The sequence below is a fragment of the Cherax quadricarinatus genome, chromosome 78 (genome assembly GCF_038502225.1).
Source record: "Cherax quadricarinatus isolate ZL_2023a chromosome 78, ASM3850222v1, whole genome shotgun sequence".
NCBI classification, from domain to species: domain Eukaryota; kingdom Metazoa; phylum Arthropoda; class Malacostraca; order Decapoda; family Parastacidae; genus Cherax; species Cherax quadricarinatus.
The window spans coordinates 7986933-8013496 of NC_091369.1; the positions used below are offsets into that span (position 1 = coordinate 7986933).

The following is a 26564-nucleotide window of genomic DNA, read 5'->3' on the forward strand; positions in this document are numbered from 1 at the left end:
TAGTAGTTATCTAACAAATAAAGCAGTTATCTAACAAATAATAAAGCAGTTATCTAACAAATAATAAAGCAGTTATCTAACAAATAATAAAGCAGTTATCTAACAAATAAAGCAGTTATCTAACAAATAAAGCAGTTATCTAACAAATAAAGCAGTTATCTAACAAATAAAGCAGTTATCTAACAAATAAAGCAGTTATCTAACAAATAAAGCAGTTATCTAACAAAGTTATCTAACAAATAAAGCAGTTATCTAACAAATAAAGCAGTTATCTAACAAATAAAGCAGTTATCTAACAAATAAAGCAGTTATCTAACAAATAAAGCAGTTATCTAACAAAGTTATCTAACAAATAAAGCAGTTATCTAACAAATAATAAAGCAGTTATCTAACAAATAAAGCAGTTATCTAACAAATAAAGCAGTTATCTAACAAATAAAGCAGTTATCTAACAAAGTTATCTAACAAATAAAGCAGTTATCTAACAATAAATCAGTTATCTAACAAATAAAGCAGTTATCTAACAAATAAAGCAGTTATCTAACAAATAAAGTTATCTAACAAAGTTATCTAACAAATAAAGCAGTTATCTAACAAATAAAGCAGTTATCTAACAAATAAAGCAGTTATCTAACAAATAAAGCAGTTATCTAACAAATAAAGCAGTTATCTAACAAATAACAGAGCAGTTATCTAACAAATAAAGCAGTTATCTAACAAAGTTATCTAACAAATAAAGCAGTTATCTAACAAATAAAGCAGTTATCTAACAAATAAAGCAGTTATCTAACAAATAAAGCAGTTATCGAACAAATAACAGAGCAGTTATCTAACAAATAATAAAGCAGTTATCTAACAAATAGTAGAGTAGTTATCTAACAAATAATAAAGCAGTTATCTAACAAATAGTAGTTATCTAACAAATAATAAAGCAGTTATCTAACAAATAGTAGAGTAGTTATCTAACAAATAATAAAGCAGTTATCTAACAAATAGTAGTTATCTAACAAATAATAAAGCAGTTATCTAACAAATAGTAGAGTAGTTATCTAACATAATAAAGCAGTTATCTAACAAACAGCAGTGTTATCTAGCAAACAGAGCAGTTATCTAACAAATAGAGCAATTATATAAATGAAGCATTTATCTAACAAATGGAGCAATTATCTAGCAAATAGAGCACATTATCTAACAATCTATCAACAAATAAAACAAGTTATCTAATAAACAGCAGTTTGCTGACAAATTATTTAACAAACATAGCAGTTATCTAACAAATAGTGCAAGTTATCTAACAGAGCAGCTATCAAGCTACTAGGAATGTACACAGTTTGCCTCTGGAAATCTACGAGGAGATAGCTGTCACTGATCCTCAGATTTAATTCAAGTTAGCTTCTCGTAGCTCTGAAATAAGCCTAGCTACGTGCGTCTCTACATTTTACACTTTCCTGGCAAATAATAATAACCATAATTTTTAAAGGGGTGGAGGGGTAAGCCAGTGGAATGCCTCGGTCAGATGACCAAAAGCTCCGGCTGTGGATCATCATATGACTAAGACCCGCGTCAGGAAACACTTATCCTGTTTCCTGACAAGCCTTACCTAACCTGTCATGCTTTTTCAGGTGTGGGTTCCATGCTTATGTTGCATATTGCAACACAGGCATGACATAAATTGCATAAAAGGCCCAGATAACATCAGTTTAACTTAGATTTTTTTACTGGCAAAAAAAAAAAATCAGGGTTATTTACGGCTAGGCTTGAGAGGTATTTTTTGAAGCTGTACTATATTAGGCACACGATAGACATCTATTTCTGTCCATGATGATATGAGCACAGGTGTTGGGGAAGTAGAAACACCTGTGTTATAGGTGATATACACTCACTCTTGACACTTGCTACCGAGTACTTCCAGTAGCAGCCTCGGGAGAGTATTGCCAGACTCTCGCAGCAACAACCTGCTTGATTATCATCCACCGATCTAAGGGTATGAAAACTGGAGTATACCCGGCCACAGCAGTACCACTGTCTCTGTCACAGTAGGACCACTGTCTGTCACAGTAGGACCACTGTCTCATTGTAGTACCATTGTGTCTGTCACAGTAGGACCACTGTCTCTGTCACAGTAGTACCACTGTCACAACCACAACAGTACCACTGTCACAGCCACAACAGTACCACTGTCACAGCCACAACAGTACCACTGTCACAGCCACAACAGTACCACTGTCACAGCCACAACAGTACCACTGTCACAGCCACAACAGTACCACTGTCACAGCCACAACAGTACCACTGTCACAGCCACAACAGTACCACTGTCACAGCCACAACAGTACCACTGTCACAGCCACGAAGATGTAAGGTTTTATCACGTAACTGATCCAGTGAACATTACTTGTTGTTAAACAAGAGACTCAGGCTTTCATATTCTCGGTTCTAGGCTTTACTCATTTACTTTATGTGAACCACTAAACCTGTGTGAGTCTTGGAGGCTCGATCCTCCGTCTAAATGAGTTTACCGTTTCGTATTTTCCTGTAGGACTCTTTGTATCCTCCTGTAGGAGTCTTTTTATCCTCATGTAGGAGTGTATGTATTCTCCTGTAGGAGCCTTTGTATATATCTTCCTGTAGGAGTCTTTGTATGTATCTTCTTGTAGGAATCTTTGTATCCTCCTGTAGGAGTCTCTATGGATCCTCCTGTAGGAGTCTTTGTATGTATCCTCCTGGAGTTTACCTGGAGAGAGTTTCGGGGGTCAACGCCCCCGCGGCCCGGTCTGTGACCAGGCCTCCTGGTGGATCAGCGCCTGATCAACCAGGCTGTTGCTGCTGGCTGCACGCAAACCAACGTACGATCCACCTTTAAGAGTCTTTGTATGTACCCTACTGTAGGAGTCTTTGTATGTATCCTGTAGGAGTCTTTGTATGTATCCTCCTGTAGGAGTCTTTGCATGTATCCACCTTTAAGAGTCTTTGTATGTATCCTACTGTAGGAGTCTTTGTATGTATCCTGTAGGAGTCTTTGTATCTTCCTGTAGGAGTCTTTGTATGTATCTTCCTGTAGAAGTCTTTGTATCCTCCTGTAGGAGTCTTTGTATGTATCCTCCTGTAGGAATTTTTGACCGTGGGTATCTATGTATCCTGTAGGAATTTTTTATTCTTCCTGCCTGGGTTCTGGATACTCTTATACACATTCTCACAAAGCCGCGTGATAAGCTATTTTACTGTAATTCTGGATGCTCCAGAATTTTGGACGGTCCACCTGGCCTTTTCTTACAATTTATCAAGGAAATTCTGATATTTTTCCCCCTTGTTGTATACTGATTGTTCTATAGCTGAGGTGTCACACAGGGACACACCGAGACGTGCACATCTCTCCGTATATTTACTCTGATAGTTTGTGGTTTATAAAAACGACAAGTTGAAGAATGAGACACTTGTGCAATGTTTGGGAATCTTTATTAAGGAAGCGTTTCGCCAGCCAGTGGCTTCTTCAGTCCAGTACAAAGAAGAGCAGTGGAAGATGAGGAGGAGAATAAGGTAGTCAGTCCAAGGTGAGGTACTGATAACCTCAAACTCCTCATCTTCACCGTTCTTCTCTGGAGTTTACCTGGAGAGAGTTGTATTGGACTGAAGAAGCCATTGGCTGGCGAAACTTTTATGTAGATTTAACAGAAGATTTTAACAATGATAACAGTTAAGTGAGACTGGTGACGCAAATTTAACAGTGGCGATACTTTAATTAGACACTGAAGCATGTATGATTTCTTTGCTGTCGTGCCATTACGATTTCGTTAGTCATGAAGCATGTATTCTTGCAAGACACATAAATTACTTATCTCTGTGTATCCGAGCCAGGCTTTGCAAGTGGGATCTTCTCTTCTAGTAATGATGATGATGATGATGATGATGATGATAATGATGATAGTGTTACCAGCATCGGCCATCAGCATCCCAGGGCACCGCAAGGAGGTCCTCGACTCGCTCAGGTAATTTTGAAGTCTATTCACTGCGGTACTGTTATAAATACTGGTAGATACCGAGTCAATAGCAACAACACAGCAGTAGTAGTTACAGTGACGGTATTAACAGGAGTAACGTTAGCAGCATCAACAGTAGCACCTATAACTTGACTAGCAGCAACAGTAGAAATGCCACAAATGAATGACTCAATAGCGTCATCAGTAACAACAGTAGTAGCACTAACAACAGCAGTAGCAACTGCAACAGCGCTAATAACTGTAATAAAAACAGTGGTAGCACTAGTAACAGTTGTAGCAATAGTAAGGGCACCAGTGTTTGCGAGTATGTGTGTGAGTGTGGATGTGTTTATTTGCTAACTGAGTGTGCTGACTGTGAGTGGTGTATACATTCTAGGAGACAGCTGGGGAAGCACTACTACCCGACGAAGGCACAGCAGGGAAGCCACGACCTAGCAGACAACCTGTGTGTGGTTCATTCTATCCTCGCTCTGGTCTCCACACAATCCTGGAGCAACACCAGTGAGTACCCAACAGCCCCCACCGCTTGTTCTGATTTCTCCTTACCTTGGGTAAAAGGACACATGGACTACTAATGTGACATTTTATTGTGGCAACATTTCGCTCCTGGAGAGCGAAACATTGACACAATAAAATGCCGCATTAATTGCACTTGCGTACTTTTACCAAACATATCGTCGGTAATTCTACCAACATTATTACAGTTATGATTGAACTTGTCTCCCATATTATACCCACGCTCACACACTCATGGAGTAACACACACACACACACACACACACACAGAAGCGGGGCCAGGAGCTATGACTCGACCCCTGCAACCACAACTAGGTGAATACAACTAGGTGAGTACAACTAGGTGAGTACAACTAGGTGAGTACACACGTATCTCCTGCTCCCTGGCTAGTATTATTATACTATCTGAATATTTAAGAATGCAATATATGTACTCCTATAAATCAATATCTTTCTACAAAAAAAAAAATCAATTTTCTCAGATGCATTAATTTTCACAATATATTACTCACGTCACTTTGTTTTGCCATAACAGTGATATGATTACTTTCTGTCCGTATTTTGTTTCTAATGATATTTGACGGTTCATCAGACGGAGGATCGAGCCTCTACCAGTCCTTCCACTGACCCATACTATTTTAAATGATTCACATTAAAGCCACAAGTTGGAGACATAGTTACACGATGTTTCGGTCTGCCCTGAACCATTATCAGGTACAGGTGTATATGTTCTCTGGTTCCATTTATGGTTTTTGTGGTTCATTGTCAACTTTCCAGCACCACATTGTAACTCATTATTCTACAGTCTAAAGTAAATAAAAATAATGAATAATTAGTAATAATAAAAATAATAATTAGTAAAACTACTAATTATTAGTAGTAATACTACTACTAATTAGTAATAATAATTTTAATTATTAAAACCCCATAGTATGAACAACATTTAGTAGAAAATACCTCTGTTTCCTTGGATCAAGAACATAATTCATTCTGTGGTCACAGTGTGGGACGCTAGTGGTAAGGTGAGTGACGGTGTGGGCCTGGGTGCCACAGAAGCCAGGGGTGACCCTCACCTGTGTCTGAGTGTCAGTGTGGCACTCCCTGGCACCCTCACCTCTCACCTCCACCACTACGAGGCTCAGCTGGCCTCGCACAACCTCACACTCCAGCAGCCACTGCAGCAGGAGGTCCTCCTTCAGCAGGACACCTTCTTCAGGGGCAAGTATTGCCTCGTCACCCTGAGGTAGGTCCAGAGGTCCTCAATAAAAACAAACATTATTTGACTTTATTGCGCTATCTCAGGTTAAATTTATAAAACCAATGTTAAAATAAGTCACTTCGAATTTTTGGGTTATTCTAGGTTCTTTACACAGTGCTGCTATGTATGATAATCTATACTCACCTATTTGTGGTTGCAGGGGTCGAGTCCTAGCTCCTGGCCCCGAGTCCTGTAGTTGTGTATACCTGAATAAACTTACTAAACAATGGAAATAAGTCACTTTGTATACTTTCTGGAATTATCTTAAGTAATTTACAGTATGTGTGATAATTGCACTTACGTTTATCTGTACCTCTAAATAAACTTACCAACTAAACACTGATATACTGTTAATATATTTAATTCAGTGTTCCCTCGCATGAACAGTAGTGTCAAAGAACGAACAATCTGATCAAGATTGTAGGGTAAACTAAAGTACTTTAATATATTTTATCTAACTTTTGTCAACGCCAGTAATCGGGAGTGAATTCTGATCCTTTAAAGGCAACTTTTATTATAAATGCAATTTAATTGATTAAGAATCACAAAGTGTGCATTTTAGAGTCACGACAAGACAACTCAGTATAGTTAGTTCCTTAGTAAGGTCATTTAGGTACAGGTACACATAAATACAATTATCATGCATAGTAACATGTGTAAATTATCTAGGATAACTCAAAAAAATCATCCTAGACCTTATACATCATAAACATAAGTTTACCCATTGGCTTTAAATCAATGATTAAACTAATGTTTCAATTTTCTTGGTGTGTGGAGTGCATGTCTCGCCCTCGCCTGGTCATAGGTAACAAGTTTCTCCGGGACGTTTGTCACCATTTTTGTTCTGCTGGCTGGGCACAGCTCCAGCCTTCCACTGTGGATGCTTGCTGGTGTTGGTGGGAAGCTGGTTAAGGAACTCAGGTGAGTGTGTAGGTGTCCCGCTCTGCTGAGGCTTAAGCAAGGAGTTCAACTGACCTAACTTGGAACCTCTTCGTTCCAGAAAAGAAATATTGCCCGACCATGGGCAATATTTCTTTCCTGGACATCGGGAAACAGGGCTTGATGCTGAGCAAGCTGTCAGTGGCCTTTAAAACAATCACCAAAAAACAACGACAATTCAGTGGTTTAACTAGGTAAATTTATTTAGGTGTAAGTACAGTTATCATACATAGTTAAACATATGTATAAATTACCTAGGATAACCCAAAACTATCTGGTAGTTGATAGGTTTGAAACCCTATTAACTAACCGAGTGCTACTATAGAAACTGAAAGGGGTAAAATTGTGCAGGTAATTTAGTGGATGTTTGTAAAGCTTAAAGGGATGTAGGATGTACATACTGCTTCGCTGGCAACTCTCTGGCAAGACACCTAAACTCAGTACCTGACCAGCCGGGCTATGGTTCGTACACTGGTTTGCGTGCGGCCAAGTTACATCCTGGTTGATCAAGCCCTGATCCACCACGAGGCCTGGTCATCAACTGGGCCACGGGGGTGTTGACACCTGGAACACCCTCCAGGTATACACTTGGCCGTCTCTTATACTCTTTTCTCCCAAATGACTCTTATTTTATTCTTAATTAAGTGATGGCGCCAAAGGGGGCGAGGGGTTGAAACCTACACAAGCCTCATCAGCTCACCCAAAGTCCCCCAAACAAAAATAATAACGAAGCTTCAAAATAAATTCCCTAACCCTCTCCCCTATAGAGAAATTTTGGACCAGCCCCTTCATAGAAAGGCTGCGGAATGTAAGGTAATGAGGCGTGATCTGAGGAAAGGGAAGTCAGCTTCAATTTTTCAGATCAGGAGCCTCTCACTAGTATGAAGGCAACTCTCTTGATACGCCTCGGCCACTACATAAAATGTTTCACCTGCTGCCTCCCTGGAGGTTCTCTTCAAGGAGGTACCTTGATGCTGGTGAGGGGCTCTTGATCAAAAAATTTGGACATCCTCCCTTGTATCGAACCTCAGTGCCTCCCATACCACTCGCTGTAGACCCACATGGGTTCATTGCTTATCACTTACTCGTAAATATAACAATACAACACAATTCTTTTCAGTTAACTTGTCTGTTATTTCAAACACTAATTAGGCTAAATTATTTACCCCAAAAATGATAAGACATAAATAAGATGGAGACAGAAACAAGAAACAAAAATGAATCTGCATATTTCAACCTCCAACTGGGGTCCTCTTCAGCAGGTATATATAATGTTGTTTGTGTTACAGGAAGGAAGATAGTGTAGGGCAGAGCGGTGGGTCGTGGCAGGCAGTGAGTACCATGGCAGGCAGGTACCAGCACACCTACGGTACTTGTGTACCTCACACCTGCACTACACACTTCCTGCAGGTAGGTCGCCTCTAACACATCCTCATAACGAAAACAATCTTATATTGAGAAAATGGTTATAATTATAACCACAATGTTTAAAGAGGTGGAGGGGAAAGTCAGTGTAAGGCCTCGGTCACATGACCAAAAGCTCGAACTGCGGGTCATCATATGACTAAGACCCGCGACAGGAAACACTTGTCTTGTTTCCTGACAAACCTTACCTAACCTATCATTGATACATCAGTTTTTAAGATTGTTGTAGAAGCACATAAGTTACATATCAAAGTTGCTGTTATATTCGTGTTTACGACTAAACCCTTATGAGGTCATACAACTCCTTGTGAATGGTAGGTTTGATCCGAGTAAGGGGATGTAGCTCCAAGTCCCTGGAGTAAGAGCATTTCAGCAGCAACAACGTTCTTTCCAGAGTTGGTAAAGACGTTTTGTTATTTATCACTTTAAGATTGGGAGATGTGCCTTAATGCTAGTGAAGGATTATTTCACGACCCTCACCTTCCTCGTATCAAACTTGCTTACCTCTCATTCCCCAGGCGTATGATTTCCAACGTATTAAGTACTTCCCCATTTATATAGTTAATAATACATAACTAGGTATCCTCAAAGGGATACCTTTATGGCTGACAAATATATTTTCTTACAAGCTGCATAAAGAATTCATTACAATTATGACCAGATACAAACATGTATACCTGGAGAGGGTTCCAGGGGGTCAACGCTCCCGCGGCCCGGTCTGTGACCAGGCCTCATGGATAGTGGATCAGGAGGCTGGGCTTATGGGATAATAATAATAATAATAATAATAATAATATAGTAATATAAAAATAATAATAATAGTAGTAATATAATAATAATAATAATAATAATAATAATAATAATCTTTATGTCTACAAGTACATGTACATGGTATACAGGCCTAGCTGACATCAGTGACATACTGCTGTATAGAAAGCCCCTTGTTATGCAGAACATTTCAGGCAAATTAGGTCAGTTTTGTCCCAGGATGCGACCCACACCAATCTACTAACACCCAGGTACCTATTTTACTGATAGGTGAACATAGACTGGACAGTAGGTGCCTTAAAGAGACACGCCCTAAAGTTTCCATCTGTACCGGGGCTGGAACCCCGGACCTCAGTGTGTGAGATGAGTATGCTAGCAGTCGAGCTACGGGACAAACTTTATTTCTTTCTGTAGTATACAAAATGTAGTTTTACTTGTAATGAAGTATTGCTAAGCACAAAGAAAGCCACTAGCATACGAAGCATTTTGGGCAGGGACACGGGGATACCTTTCTTGGATCGCGCAGCGACTGAAGCAAATTTAGTTTAGTATTGGAGTGGCAGGTCTCTAGCGAGTGCTATAATGTGTGTGTCCTGGTGCAGGAGTGGCTGCAGCAGCAGCAGCAAGAGACCGGGACCTCTCTCACCGTCACCTGTCATGATGATTCCCATCACCACACCTGGACCAGGAGTGACCTCTCCTTCCTGTGAGTACTTCACATCTTCATAAAAATTCCATTTATCTTGTGTATGGGATAGACCATCCTGAGAGGCGGTAATACCCGAGTGATAGTAGCTACAGCTCTGCCTCAATGAAACCTTTCAAGCCGTAGCTGATGAACCTTTAATGGAATACTAGACTGAAGTATCCCAGTTCAGCCTGACAATACTGAAGTCTTCCAGCTCAAGCTGACACTACTGAAGACTCCCAGTTTAGGCTGTCAGATTTCAGTACAATATGTGTGACCCATCGTGTATGATGGAATATAATGAGTAAACATGGCTTGCTTTTGTCCCCACTATGTAACCATCATAGAAACAAGTGTTCCTACTACGTAACTATCATATAGAGTAGCGTAGTAACACACTGCTAATGTTACCACTATGTAACTATCATACAGCACTGCAACAGCACACTGCTGGTGTATCTAATGACTCAATAAAGTTTATAATATACCTCGGCCACGCCGTTGTTCACTGTGTGTTCCTTGTCGTTATCAGGTTGTTAACAGTGGTGTTGGTAGCGCTGGTAGCAGCAGCTACTGTGCATGATGCTGCTAGTCCCTGCACCCAAGTAACTCTCAAATCAGTCTGTGGGTGCTCCACAGGTGAGTAAATTTGTTTTAACAATAGACTTGGTCAGGCAGGCCCAGCTATCTTGAAAATAGAAGTTTCCTCAAAAAAAAAAAAAAATCCTTATGCGTTGATAGATATATTATTGTGAATGACCATAGTATACATTTCTCAATTTTTCATCAAAACCAACTCTCTCTCTCTCTCTCTCTCTCTCTCTCTCTCTCTCTATATATATATATATATATATATATATATATATATATATATATATATATATATATATATATATATATATATATTATCCACATGTACGTAGACCACTAATTACACACACACCTGTCATGGACAGGTGTTCGACTACTTCACTGTTTTTCTCTCAACCGCAACTGGAGCCGACTGACCGCTCACTCCACCACCCACCTGCAAATTCTCGACGGCCTCAGGTGAGCTTCCCACCACCTGGTACACCACCTGCCCTGCCCGTTGCAAGACGGAGGATCGAGCCTTCAATAGTCGTAGAGTAACACACATCTCATTTAAGTATCATTAACGTAAAAATTAACATTAAATTAACAAAGTCCGTTAAAATCTTCGAGATTTGATGCTATGTGAAGGACAGTGCATCCAAGGAATTGGACATGCCCTTCCCTTCCCTGGATCAAGCCTGAGTACCTCAAATTTTCCAGGCATTTTATGACCCCTGCGGGTTTTGTACTTCCCTGTGAATATATAATAGGTGTCCCGTAGCTCAACCGCTAGCGTACTCAGCTCACACACTGAGGTCAGGCGTTCGTCTCCGGTACGGCTGGAAAACATTAGGACGTATTTCCTTAAGACACCTTTTGTCCCTGTTCACCTATAAGTAAAATAGGTACCTGGGTGTTAGTGGACTGGTGTGGGTCGCATCCTGGGACAAAACTCACCTAATTTGCCCGAAATGCTCAGCATAACAAGCGGCTTTCTATATAGTAGTACGTCATTGATGTCAACTAGGTACATGTTACCTTGTACATGTACTTGTAGAAATAAAGATATTATTAGTATTAATAATGTATATTAGTATTAATAATAGTATAATAATGTATAATAATGTACATACAGAAAAGAGCCAGTGATTTAAAATAACTTGGTCCTCCGTGGCACTGGTATTTCCACTTGTTTTAACTAATGAATTTCTTATTTTTCTTGTTTATATTCTTGTGAATGTTTTTATGTTTGTGTATATGTTTGTCTATATGTTTGTGTATATGTTTGTCTATATGTTTGTGTATATGTTTGTCTATATGTTTGTGTATATGTTTGTCTATATGTTTGTGTATATGTTTGTCTATATGTTTGTGTATATGTTTGTCTATATGTTTGTGTATATGTTTGTCTATATGTTTGTGTATATGTTTGTCTATATGTTTGTGTATATGTTTGTCTATATGCTTGTGTATATCCATCGGATATAATTATGTATTCTGTATCATTGCTAGTGATCAGTCAAGGTTTCATTTAGCCTAGCTGCTAGGCTTCTCTTATGAGCTACACTAAGTTACAGTAATCAAGTATTACAGTATTTGTATTGTTGCTATATACTGTCGTTGTGTTATATACTGCCACTGTTATATACTGCCACTGTTATATACTGTCACTGTGTTATATACTGCCGTTGTGTTATATACTGCCGTTGTGTTATATTTTGCCATTGTTTTACATAAACCTTTTCATCAATGCTTCACTCGTAGACGAAATACGCATCACATGAAATACTGTTATGTTGTTGTAGGTTGTGAGTGTTGTGGTGTAGGAGGAGGAGGAGGAGGAAGGTGTTCTGGTGGTTATGGTTGATGGTGTTCCACAGGGTGATCAGTATGGTATGGATTATCATGGCTCACCGCTATATGCTGTTCCTTATCTCCGTCGCCAATCCTCGCATCATCACTCAGGTAAGATAACACTCGCTGCTGTACCCTCCCTCTCTGATCTTCACATCTCTCACATGTATGAACTTATAGATGTTGAGGCTGAACTTCTATATTATTATTATTATAATCAAAAAGAAGCGCTAAGCCACAAGGACTATACAGCTGAACTTCTATAGCAATTCGCTGCACTACACTCACAGCTTCTCCACGTCTTCATCTGTTTCATTTCAATCTTCTAATTTTCTCCCCTCAATCCTTCATTAGGTGATACTGCTGACCATAGGATATATTCACCTAGGAATGTATGTCTTTTAGTGTATATACGCTGATTACTTATTTTTAATCACAATTAAAGTAGTCATGGCTGGTGGTGAACAGGTTACATGCAGTCATAATGACCATCGCATAACCTAACGGCTTTAAACTCAGTTAACCAACCAGCAACTGATGCTTGACAAACACGTCTTGTTACTCCTTCTCACACCATAAATTCCTCCCTTGCCATTGTGTTGTCGGCAGCACCTGGGTGACTGGCGCTACTGGTGGGTGTTCAACGCTTACCCTGCAGTAGACACCTTCTTCTTCATCTCCGCCTTCCTCGTCTCCGCATTTCTCAAGACGCGACTCAAGGAGTTCTCCTTCACGACCTTTTACCTCCAGCGATACCTAAGGTGAGCTCCTCTACCACCTCCACTATTTCCTCCTATACTGCTGTGTCGTGTGGGGAAACTTCTTCGTGTCCGTGTATATACTTGAGAGACCATTGTGTGTGTGTGCGGTCATGTGTGTGGTAAGCTTTCGCAATACTTCATTGATCTCTACAATATATTCAGAACCGACACACGTGGCTGATGAACGTCAGGCTGAGTGTGTGTATTCCAGCTCAGTGAACAATCCTTCATGCAGGGCAAGGACTCTAGTGGAAATATGTCACTTGACTTTTTTGGGTTATCCTAGGTACCTTACACATCTGTTACTATGCAAAACATCTACTGTGAAAAAAATAGTGAACATTCAAGCGCTTTCGTGATTTCACGAAAGCGCTTGGATGTTCACTATTTATTTCACGGTGCGCTGTATAGCCCTTGTGGCTTAGCGCTTCTTTTTGATTATAATAATAATAATATTTCACGGTGGTTCTTTTGCATATTATGATATCACCTATTTACTGTGATCTTGTTGCATATGTTAGTATATGTGAGAATTTGTGTAACCGTATTTATGTGTACCTGTGCCTTAACAAACTTACTTATGCAGATGAAAGACTCTTGGTGTCAGAAATTGGAACTTCCGCTTTTTCTGGACGAATATGATACTTTCCCTTCCTCAGGCGCTAGCAGCCCAATGGGTTTTGCGTTTCCCGTAAATATAATAATAATAATAATAATAGACGACTATTCTGAGTGGTATTCTAGGTGAGAGGACCTAAGGCCGCCTGATTTTCCCTGGTTCTGGATTATTATCCTCCGTGGTTAATAATCTAGTGTTTTCTATCAGGCTGGTGCCAGCGATGATGTACGTGACGTGGGGGTGCAGCAGTGTGTTAAGGCACCTGGGCAGCGGTCCAGTGTGGCACTCGACCTACCACACCATGTTTGGACGACCCTGTGCCACCACTGGCTGGACCAACATGCTTCTCATCAACAACTTCAACCATTCTGATGACATGGTGAGCACACGACTGTAATAACATGGTGAGCACACGACTGTAATAACATGGTGAGCACACGACTGTAATAACATGGTGAGCACACGACTGTAATAACATGGTGAGCACACGACTGTAATAACATGGTGAGCACACGACTGTAATAACATTGTGATCACACGACTGTAATAACATGGCGAGCACACGACTATGTAAGATGAGAGGTCAAATCTTACAAACACCCACCGACATTCACTATACACTTGATTTTCCTCGGTGCTCCTCTTGTAATATTTCCTTCTCAGTTAATGAGACTTGGTAATTTTTATTATTAAACAGACTTAAATACAACCACAGTGTACTGCTGCCCTACTCTGTATGATAGCTGTGTAGTGGGAATAAAGCTAGGTGTGTGTCCTTGTTATATTCCATCACAGAAGATGGGTTATATATGTATGAAGTAACGAAATGTGTCAACCTGAGCTGGGAGACTTGGGTAGTGTCAGCCTTAACTGGGAGACTTGGGTAGTGTCAGCCTTAGCTGGGAGACTTGGGTAGTGTCAGCCTTAACTGGGAGACTTCAGTCGTGTCAACCTGAGCTGGGAGACTTGGGTAGTGTCAGCCTTAGCTGGGAGACTTCAGCCGTGTCAACCTGAGCTGGGAGACTTGGGTAGTGTCAGCCTTAACTGGGAGACTTCAGTCGTGTTAACCTGAGCTGGGAGACTTGGGTAGTGTCAGCCTTAACTGGGAGACTTCAGTCGTGTTAACCTGAGCTGGGAGACTTGGGTAGTGTCAGCCTTAGCTGGGAGACTTCAGTCGTGTCAACCTGAGCTGGGAGACCTGGGTAGTGTCAGCCTTAGCTGGGAGACTTCAGTGGTGTCAGCCTGAGCTGGGAGACTTAATTAAGCAGGTCAGTGAGGATACCGTCTAACATTCCGTTAAGGGTTAATCATCTATGGGAGCTACAACACTTTAGTTTCAACAGAACTGAAATTACCGTTACTCGGGAATTACCAGACAACTCTCAGGATGGATTATCTGACACAGGTAACTTACGAGAGTGAACGCAGGAACATGGGGGTGACTAACATGTACCTCCAAGTATAAAAACAGTTTCTCTGAGTCTTTGAGAAAATAAGTCATTGTGTTATACCACAACCACCAATATTTACATAATTTTTATATTTTAATAATAATATTTTATTATTATTGCTTTATTATTATTATTTATTATTATTATTAAGGGGAGTGTTAAACCCATAGGGTCAGGATATTTAGCACTATGACTCTGGGGGCAGTTGTAAACAGCAGTTATCCTGTGGGAGGTAATTAGGATGCATCCTAGGAAGAGAAGTTTCAATTCCTTGGATCAAATCTGATTACCTCCCATTCCCCCATATGACCCCATCCCAACGGTTTTACCGCTTCGCCTCATGATCCCCGGCAGTGTCTGGGTCACCTGTGGTCACTGGCGGTAGAGTGGCAGTTGTTCGTGGTGGCACCGCTGCTGTTGCTGCCTTACTACCGCTGGCACCAGTCCCAACTTGGCCGCCTGCTGCCCTTCTGCGCCTGCTTGAGCGTGACTCTCCTGCTGCCTGCTGCCCTCACCCTCCTCCATCACCTGCCTCCCACACCATCATTCTCCGAGCTTCCTGCTACCAGGTGACCTCTCAACACCTAGTCTCTCTCTCTCTCTCTCTCTCTCTCTCTCTCTCTCTCTCTCTCTCTCTCTCTCTCTCTATCTCTCTTAAATATATATATATATATATATATATATATATATATATATATATATATATATATATATATATATATATATATATGCAAGGAATTCGCAAAAGCAGGCGAAATACACACAAACACTGATCTCTGGCTGAAGGAGACTCGAACCTACGAATCTTGGAACAAGGTTGTTCCAAGATTCGTAGGTTCGAGTCTCCTTCAGCCAGAGATCAGTGTTTGTGTAATTTTCTCCTGCTCTTGCGAATTCCTTGCATTGTTAAAATCTCTAGTAAGGCTGATGCATGCAGGGGATGAGATGAAAAGCTGTAAGCCTTCTCCCTGAAAGCTGGCTGCCTTGGATCATTGTGTAGCTCAAGCTGCACGCCAAGGTATTGTCCAGTGTGGGTAGATTGGTATAGCACTGCGTACCTTATTCCAAGGTTCGTAGGTTCGAGTCTCCTTCAGCCAGAGATCAGTGTTTGTGTGTATTTCGCCTGCTTTTGCGAATTCCTTGCATATATATATATATATATATATATATATATATATATATATATATATATATATATATATATATATATATATATATATATATATATATATATATAACCACAGTGAAAAAATGATGAAATTCTAAGCGCTTTCGTGATTTCTCATATTATCACGGAAAAAATAGCAAATATAATAGATTTAATAAGGGTAAGATTTCACCTGACCTGTAACCTGACAAATGTAATGCTAGTATGTGTGTTGCAGGATGTACTACAGTGTATACTACACGATGCCGTGGTGTCGTGCCGGATCGTACCTCGTGGGTCTGGCTGCTGGCTGCCTCTACCACACGATGATTGCTCACGACCTCACCCTCACGCCTGTGAGTCACTTCTGTGTGTGTGCTAACCTATTTGTAGTTGTAGAGGTCGATTCACAGCTCCTGGCCCCGCCTCTTCGCTGGTCGCTGCTAAGTCCACTCTCCCTGCTCCATGACCTTTAACATACCTCTTCTTAAAGCTATGTATGTATCCTGCCTCCACTACATCATTCTCCAGATTGTTCCACTTCCTGACAACTCTGTGACTGCAGAAATACTTCCTAACATCTCTGTATCTCATCTGAAACATTGTGTGTGTGTGTGTGTGTGTGTGTGTACGAAGGTCACACAGGGTTATCCTAGTTTATATAATGTACAATTTTGTGTGTTCAAAAGATCTGTGCTCCCACAACACTTGTGTGTTGACATTTGTGTGCACATAATATCAGTGTGCACATAATATCAGTGTGCACATAGCACTTGTGTTCCCTCAAGCCATTGTATAATTTTCCGTTATACATATAATACCTAAATAAAAACTCATGTACATATTTGTACACAGTATGGTGTAGTGATGTCCTGTAGCTCGATTGGTAGCGTACTTGGCTCACACACTGAGGTCCAGGGGTCGATCCCTGGTACGGCTGGAAAACATTACGACGTGTTTCCTTAAGACACCTGCTGTCCATGTTCACCTATCAGTAAAATAGGTACCTGGGTGTTAGTGGACTGGTGTGGGTCGCATCCTGGGACAAAACTGACCTAATTTGCCGAAATGCTCTGCATAAGAAGGGGCTTTCTATATAGTAGTATGTCACTGATGTCAACTATGGTCTGTATACCTTGTACATGTACTGTACTTGTAGAAATAAAGATTATTATTATTATTATTATTACATATGAGCTTAAGTCTGTATATGTCTCCGGCAGGCGTGCGTGCGGGCGTGTGGATGGGCATGTGTGGTGGTGGTGGTGGGTGTGTTGGTATCCCCGAGCTTCATCCCTGCCTCTGGAACTTACTGGGCTGCCCTCTACTCTTCCCTGGCCAGACCTGCTTGGGCAGGCGCCCTCACCTTCTTCGTCATCAGCACCGTCAGAGGTCGACCAGGTGAGTCTCCCAGCCTCTCCCATCACTCGTTATTACCCACGTCATGCGGCTGGGTCTATAAGCAATTTGTTTGGTGTTCTGGTAGCGGGGAGTAAATGATACGTCTTCGGAGGCTTCTTACTGTATTGTTAAGTCGTGGTGGGTACACAGGCTTGTGTGTTGTGCCCTTGGCCCGGGAGGGCCATCCCACGAGAGGAGCTAGGCGTAGGCCTTGTGTCTTCCTGCTAGGCCGCTGTGTGAGTGAGAGTGAGGCAAGGGAAGGCAGGCTGAAGTGGCAACGCCTATAGGTGGCAGCACTTGAGTGGCACGAAATATGAACTAAGCTGGCAGACAGCATGGGCTGTCTGTGCAGACAGTGCAGGCTGTCTACAGGTCTAGCCTCGGCTCTTTCCCCTCACTCTAACCATTCCTCTCCCTTACTTCTCTTCCACCATCCCACTCTTCCCTCTTACCCCTCATGGGTTTTACCTGGGAGTATCCTGTCCTATCCTGACCTATTTAAAATTATCTATCTGTCGGCACTGGAGCACAGCTATGCTGGTAACACTATGAGATACCCACACCGTGGTAAGTAAGTTTATTCAGGTATACACAAATACAGTTACATAGATTATCGTACATAGCAGCATGTGTATAGAGAACCTGGGATAACCCAAGAAAGTCAGAGTGACTTATTTCCATTGGGGTCCTTTTACCTGTATGTTTCATAACAATAAAAATGCTTTCAAATGAGCTGATGTAGGTAACAGCTTTTAGCTTGCCAATAAAGTTAGGAATCCTTAACCTGTAAATAGCTTGTCAATAAAACTAAGGATCCTTAACCTTGTCAAACCCTGTGTAAAAAAAATTATAATATCTTATTATTATTCTATAATGAAGATAACAGCTTATTATCATACTATTAAGTCTATCTACAACACGAGGGTCATTAAGTCTACAACACGAGGGTCATTAAGTCTATCTACAACACGAGGGTCATTAAGACTACAATACGAGGGTCATTACTAGGAATAAGATAAAATTTACACGTATGTTAGCTAAAAAATAGAAAATCATTCCCCTCCCTTTCTGTAGCTACATTCATCAGACACCTTTTGGCACTCTTCTTGAACTGGTTCATGCTATGACTGGCTTTGACATGTGCAGGCAGTCTGTTCCATTCCTTTATTGCTGTACAATAAAAGGTGTTTGAAGCCTGGCCACTGACTGTGGGTACTACAAAGTTGTGCTCTCTCCCCCTAGTACTACGATTGCTTTGGTTCCCAGAGCTCAGGAGACATGTTTCGCCCTCACAATGGGCTTTATTATGTAGCTTGATGAGGATTGTGTTTGCGAAATGTTGTCAATAGAGGCACCATGTAAGTGATTTTATTACCAGCCTCTGATATTATCTAGATATTTTATTTTATATATAAATCAATGTACAGTTTTGCACCGTCCAGCAGTGAGAGGATTCCCATCCTACTGCAGGGATTCCCATACCTGGAGTTTACCTGGAGAGGGTTTCGGGGGTCAACGCCCCCGCGGCCCGGTCTGAGACCAGGCCTCGTGATGGATCAGGGTCTGATCAGTCAGGCTGTTACTGCTGGTCGCACGCAAACTGACGTACGAACCATAGCCCGGTTGGTCAGGTACTGACTTTAGGTGCCTGTCCAGCGACTTCTTGAAGACAGCCAAGGGTTTACTAGTAATCCCCCTTATGTATGCTGGGAGGCAGTTGAACAGTCTTGAGCCCCGGAAACTTACTGTGTTGTCTCTCAGTGCACTCGTGGCGCCCCTGCTTTTCATTGGGGGAATGTTGCATCTCCTCCTAATGCAATTATTTTTGCATCACTCACACCGAATAATAATAATAATAATAATAATAATAGAATTAGTACAGATGTAAATATAAGCTCAATTGTATGTGTGACGTGAGTAGTGTTGGTGTTGGTCAGGTGTGTTAGCATGGTTGGCATCGAGACAGGTGTGGGCGCCTCTGGGTCGACTCTCATGTATGTGTCCCTGGTCACCTAGCAGTGAGTAGGTACCTGGGTGTTAGGCGACTTTCTGGGTCGCATCTTAGGGAAGAAGATCTACTTCACTAGACCTCTTCAAGTGGGGCTCCTTGGCGTGGTGAAGAGGCTCTTGGTCTGAGGAATTAGACCTGTCGGTCTACTTCCTCAGACCGAACCTAATTACCCCCCAATCCCCCGTTCCCTATCCCATCCTCCCCTTTTTCCTTTCCTCCTCCTCCTCCTCCCCACCCCTCCCTTTTGCCCTTCCTTTTTGGCCTTTTTGGCATTTTTTTTTTTTCCACAGGCACGCTAGTTCCTAGGTAGGGGAAAGGGTACCGGGGTCCATCCCATTCCGTTGAGGTTCTTGGCGGTGGCGTAGTTTGCCGTGGAATCTGGATTGCCTGGGGATGTCCTGATCCCTCTCCGGTATCCCGGAGGGTGGCTTTGGGTGTCTCTCGGGCGACGGGTGTATCTCTGGAAGCCACCTTTCGGATTCCGGGGGTGGTGGCCGAAGGAGGTATGCTTTGTGGCAGATTTCCGGCCGCCCTCTCTTTTGTCCACCGAGGTAGCTCGGCAGATGTGAGGTTGCTATCCCGGATTGCCGGTTTACTGGCATGATGGGTAGGGTATGGCACGGGTTCCATGCTGCATCTGTGCTACTTGCGGTGCTGAGGTCCTCTTGGGCGCGGAGGGAGATTTCTGGCCCTTTCATTCCTCCTAGGAACTATCCCTCCCCGGTCCCCCCTTTTTTTATTCTTTTTTTATTTTTATTTTCTTCTCTTCTTTCTTTTTTTTTCTTAAAAACAAAAAGAAAGAAGTAACCTAACCATGGCAGCCCTAGTCCATGAACCTGCTACCCCCGGGCCCCTTCTTGATACCGCACCCCGTTCTGACCCCGCCTCGTCTTTGGACCACTCTTCGGACACTCCTCATGCCTCTGTACCTCTTGCCGGTGCTGTTTCCTCACCCGCTTCAGGTACTGAGGCCTCGACTGACTCCTTCGATTTATCTGACCTTCGCTCTCCTCTGACTATGCTTCCGGCCTCTCCCTCTACAGTGTGGCAATTTTCGAATCGCCAGCCCGTTCCACGTCGGACCAACTCTGGTCCCATGCCTAAACGACAACGACAATTACCTGCTGATGATACTTCTCCACCTTCTCGTTCTTCTCAGAAAAGATCGACACGTCCTTCACTACCTTTCCACGCTCAGTTTCAGACTGCACAATGGACTAAATTCTTCACTTTACGACCGACTTCCTCTACTGCCTATCTTTCTGACCACAGTATTGGCAAGGCACTCCTATGCCATGTTGGTAAAGATATTTCTTTTCATGCTCTTAAGAGCGGTACGCGCATCGTCACCATACAGAATGCTACCCAGGCTCATGAGCTTTCTCGTCTTTCCCATATCGATACTGTTCCTGTAACTATTGAAAAACATCATTCCCTCAATTCTTGTAGTGGTACCATCATTCTGCCCCATACCATAGTTCAACAAAATTTCCAGACATGTGGCACTGACATTCTTGAACAGCTGGAACTCCAAGATCTCCCAATCCTCAAGGTAGACACTTACGTTCTTCCTGCCCGCGGGCGGAGACGATACCCTAGCAATGTGGCTCGTTTAACTTTTGACAGCCGTGAACTCCCATCCTCAGTTTATGTAGCAGGACATCGGTTACAAGTTCGAAAGGTGATCCCTACACCGCAACAGTGTAGAAATTGCTGGCGATTTGGCCATCCAGCGAAATATTGCAGATCTATCGCCGAATGCCCAGTCTGTGGTGCCGATGACCATTCTAATACGTCTTGCAATCGACCTCCCTCTTGCCTTAATTGTCATGAGGCTCACCCTTCGTACTCTCGCCGTTGTCAAGTCTACTTAAACGAGCGGGAAATCCGTTACCTCAAAGAGGCAGAAGGTCTCCCTTATGCCATGGCAGTTTCTCATCTCCGCCTCCAAGGGAGACTACCTCGTGTTTCTTATTCCCGTGTTTCAAAACGTCCCCCCACTTCTGGTATCCCATCTTCTGCACCCACCTCTGTGGTTACCTCTCCCATAGTCACTCCTGTAGCTAATTCTTTTGCTGTCCTCGGCTCAGACGTCCCTACTTCAACGTCTCAGTCTGATCTTGCTTCTTCGTGTTCTCTCTCACAAGCCTCAGTAGCGACGAGATCTCGTATGACACCTCCTCCCAATCGTCCCTCTACTTCTCAAAAGTCAAAAAAAGGTCCGTTAACACCTCCTACCCATCTTCCACCTCCTCATTTTCCCTTCCCTGTCTCTGTACCTGGTTCTCCCCCTCTCACTGGCTCTGTTACAAGTGTAGAGGTTCACCCTCCTCCTCGTACTGTACCTTCCTCCCCTGTTCCCTCCCAAGTTTCTTCCTCTTCTGCCACCTCCCAGGTTTCTGCCTCTTCTGTCCCCTTCCATGCTTCTCCAGTTCCCTCCACCCTTCCGTCCCCCCCTACCTTGGTACAGTCCATTACAGTTCCAATCTTTACTCATCCTCCCCCTACCATTTCCAATATTGTCTCCCATACGACGTCTCTGAATTCTGAAACACTTGAAGCAATCTCTGAATATATTGCAGAGACCAAACCATCAATGGACACTGATCCACCCTCCGCTCCTTCTCTCTCCTCTACTCCATCTGCGCAACTCCTTTCTTCACAGTGCACCGTTCCTTCGCTGCTTGAACGTTTTCCACTGCCTCCGCATGTGGACTTTTCTAACCCCTCTAGTCCGTAGGAACCCTTACCTGCGGATTTCAGGTATCTTTATCATTGCCAATCATGGCCTATTTACAGTGGAATATACGCGGCCTCAGGGGTAATCGGGGTGAGCTTCAGATGTTACTCTCCCAGTTTTCCCCTGTTGGTGTTTGCTTACAGGAACCAAAATTACACTCTGCTGTTATCTCTCCCATCTCAGGCTATAATTTATTGTATTCTTCAGATCCTTTTCCTGATGGGACCTTTAATGAAAGTGCCCTTCTTCTACGCACTGATATTCCGTACCATCAGCTATTTGTTCGTACTTCGCTGCATTACACAGCAGCCCGTATCCACTTGCATAGGTGGTATACGCTCTGTTCTTTATATCTCTCTCCTTCTCGGGCATTATCTATTCCGGATATTGCCTTTCTTGTTTCGTCATTACCACCACCGATTCTGTTACTTGGTGATTTTAATGCCCACCATTTCCTCTGGGGGGGGTCTCACTGTGATTCCCGTGGCATTCAGTTAGAGGCTTTTCTTGCCACCCACCCCCTCCATGTTTTAAATACAGGTACTCACACCCATTTTGATCCTCGGACTCACACTCTCTCTTGCATCGATCTCTCAGTCTGCTCTTCCTCCGCCGCATTAGACTTCACTTGGTCTGTTCTTCCGGACTTACATGACAGCAATCATTTCCCAATCATTCTTACTTCCCCTTCATATTCACCACCTCTTCGCATCCCACGCTGGCAATTTGATCAGGCAAATTGGAACCTTTACTCACACCTAACTGTTTTTAGAGAGGTTCCTTCTTCGTCCTCCATCGATGAGCTTTTACACCTCTTCTCGTCCTCCGTTTTAACCGCAGCTTCTCATTCTATACCCCAAACTTCGGGCAGGCATTCTCAGAAATGCGTGCCTTGGTGGTCTCCTGCTTGTGCTCGTGCAGTACGTTTGAAACGCGCTGCATGGGGCAGGTACCGGTACAATAGAACCACAGAGAGACTTCTTGAATTTAAGCAGAAGCGTGCGATCGCTCGCCGTGTCATCCGTGACGCTAAACGCACTTGCTGGCGAGATTATGTCTCCACCATCACCTCTGCTTCCTCTATGAGTGCAGTCTGGAAAAAAGTACGAAAACTGAGTGGTAAATATTCTCCTGACCCGGCTCCTGTTCTGCGGGTTGCCGGTGTTGATATAGCAAACCCACTAGATGTTGCCAATGAAATTGGCAATCATCTGGTCCATATTTCTCAGGGACTCCATCTATGCCCCTCATTTCTTTCCTCAAAGTCTGCCAGAGAGTTAGCACCCTTGGACTTTTCTTCTCTCAGAGAAGAACAGTATAATGTGCCTTTTACACTTCAAGAACTGGAGGCAACACTCTCAGCTTGCCGATCATCGGCAGCTGGGCCCGACGACATTCATATTCGTATGCTACAACATTTACATCAGTCAGCCCTTGCAGTCCTATTATGCCTTTACAATCTTATTTGGTCACAAGGAGTTCTTCCACAGCTGTGGAAATCCGCCATTGTTCTCCCTTTCTGCAAACCAGGCACTACGGGACATGAAACCTCCCACTATCGTCCCATTGCTCTTACCAGTGCAGTTTGCAAAGTGATGGAACGCCTAGTAAATAGACGTTTAGTGTGGTATTTAGAGACACACAACAGTCTCTCCACTCGTCAATATGGCTTTCGTAAGGGACGTTCTACCATAGACCCCTTACTACGCTTGGATACGTATGTTCGTAATGCCTTTGCGAATAACCACTCAGTTATTGCCATATTTTTTGACCTTGAGAAGGCATATGACACAACTTGGAGGTATAATATTTTAGCCCAAGCCCACTCCTTAGGCCTTCGAGGCAATCTACCATCCTTCCTTAAGAACTTTTTAACTGACAGGCATTTCCGTGTTCGGGTTAATAATGTGCTCTCCCCGGACTTTATCCAAGCTGAAGGTGTCCCCCAGGGATGTGTTCTGAGCACAACACTTTTTCTCCTTGCTATTAATGATTTGGCCTCTAGTCTTCCATCAAATATTTGGTCATCACTCTATGTTGATGACTTCGCTATTGCCTGTGCAGGCGCTGACTGTCACCTTATTACAGTTTCTCTCCAGCATGCAGTCGACCGTGTTTCCAATTGGGCCACCACACGTGGGTTTAAATTTTCCAGCACTAAAACCCACCAAATTACTTTCACTAGACGCTCTGTCATCTCCGATCATCCTTTGTACCTCTATGGCTCCCGTATCCCTGAACGTGATACAGTCAAGTTTCTGGGCCTCCTCTTTGATCGTAGGTTATCCTGGAAACCTCACATTACCTCTCTGAAGGCAACTTGCCACAGCCGGCTGAACCTCCTTAAAACCCTTGCTCATCTTTCATGGGGAGCTGATCGTCGAACCCTCCTTCGCCTACATTCCACCCTTATCTTATCGAAACTTGATTATGGTGACCAGATCTATTCAGCGGCATCTCCTGCTACTCTCTCTAGCCTTAACCCCATTCATCACCAAGGATTACGTTTATGCCTTGGTGCTTTTCGCTCTTCCCCTGTCGAGAGCCTCTATGCAGAAGCGAACGTTCCATCCTTATCCGATCGCCGTGATGCCCATTGCCTTCGCTACTATGTACGCTCTCATGATCTCCGCAATCCTTCCATTTATAGAATGGTCACTGATATTAGTAGACATTCTTTATTTGTTCGCCGCCCCTGTTTACTCCGTCCCTTCTCTCTTCGCCTTCATTCGCTCTTGTCTTCTCTTCAATTACCACCTTTCTATGTACATGTAGCATCTCACTTTTCCCTACCCCCCTGGGAAGTTCCAGCTGTTCGAGTCTGTTCTTTCTCTCTCCCTTGCTCGAAAGCCCAACTGTCTACGGTCGCTTCCCGCTCTCATTTTCTTGACCACTTTCACTCTCATTCTCATGCCATTGCTGTGTACACAGATGGCTCTAAGTCTTCTGACGGCGTAGGATTCGCAGCAGTGTTTCCGGACAGCGTCGTACAAGGGCATTTACTATCTTCGGCTAGTATTTTTACTGCTGAATTGTATGCCATCCTTACAGCACTTATCCGTATTGCATCTATGCCTGTGTCATCATTTGTGGTTGTCTCAGACTCCCTTAGTGCTTTACAGGCTATACAGAAATTTGATACACCTCACCCCTTAGTCCTCCGTATCCAACTTTGGCTACGCCGCATCTTTACCAAGCATAAAGATATTGTTTTTTGTTGGGTCCCTGGTCATGTTGACGTACAGGGCAATGAACAGGCAGACACTGCTGCGCGGTCAGCAGTACATGACCTACCAGTTTCATGTAGAGGTATTCCATTTACGGACTATTTTGCTGCAATATCTTCCCAACTTCACACCCGTTGGCAACAACGTTGGTCTACTATGCTCGGCAACAAACTTCAATCTATTAAACCGAGTATAGGTTACTGGCCGTCTTCTTATCACCAGTGTCGAGGTTGGGAGACTACTCTCTCCCGTCTTCGCATTGGCCATACTCGTCTTACTCATGGATATCTCATGGAGAGGCGCCCTGCTCCTCTCTGTGAGAATTGCCAAGTTCCATTATCAGTCAGCCACATTCTGTTGGACTGCCCACTTTATCAACGAGCACGCAGAATTTACCTCCGTCGTCGTCTTCGCTCTGCTGCTCTCTCTTTACCTTCCCTTCTCGCTGATGGACCCACCTTTCATCCAGACTCTCTCATTGACTTTTTGACAACAACTGACTTACTTCACAAATTCTGATACCTTCAGCCCTTTCTACTTCAATCTCTTGCTACCCCCTACCCCCGTACTATCCCCTGCCCCGCTGTTTTCTGTAACCTACTGATCATCCCTCCTCCCTTCTGCCATCCAATACCCTCGCTTCCTTCCCTACCCTGCAGCGCTGTATAGCCCTTGTGGCTTAGCGCTTCTTTTTTTATTATAATAATAATAATACTCCACTAGATTATAATAATAATAATAATGCCAGTAAGGCCACGTCACACTCCACTACGCCTATCATAGAGGAGGGAGAGGAGAAGGCCACGTCACACTCTACTACGCCTATCATGGAGGGAGAGGAGAAGGCCACGTCACACTCCACTACGCCTATCATAGAGGAGGGAGAGGAGAAGGCCACGTCACACTCCACTACGCCTATCATGGAGGGAGAGGAGGAGGCCACAGCAGCCTCCACCACGGCTATCTTGGAGAATGGAGGGAAGGCTATCAAGTCAGCCCCCACTACGCATATCACGGAGGTAAAGAAGACGTCCATCACACACATGCCACTGACCTACGGTTGTGTATCAAACTAAAGGGAGGAAGGTCACACAACGCCTGGGAAATGAGAGGCAGTCACATTTGATCTGAGGAAGGGGAAGAGCAACTCCAGTTCCGTGGATCAGCAGCAGCAAAAAAATAAAGTGA

General features: G+C 43.1%; 1 protein-coding gene across 1 annotated transcript; it reads left to right on the plus strand.

Annotated features, from left to right (window-relative positions):
• Positions 1-1907: 1907 nt before the first annotated feature.
• On the plus strand, positions 1908-26452 carry LOC128701608 (nose resistant to fluoxetine protein 6). Its single transcript, XM_070101534.1, has 16 exons — positions 1908-1984; positions 3884-3986; positions 4375-4499; positions 5517-5757; positions 8001-8121; positions 9507-9610; positions 10125-10231; positions 10549-10642; positions 12046-12130; positions 12629-12780; positions 13607-13778; positions 15205-15419; positions 16236-16353; positions 17221-17398; positions 19336-19392; positions 26100-26452. The coding sequence occupies exons 2-16, from the start codon at positions 3886-3888 to the stop codon at positions 26450-26452; spliced, it is 2223 nt and encodes a 740-aa protein (XP_069957635.1). The 5' UTR covers positions 1908-1984; positions 3884-3885.
• Positions 26453-26564: the final 112 nt, after the last annotated feature.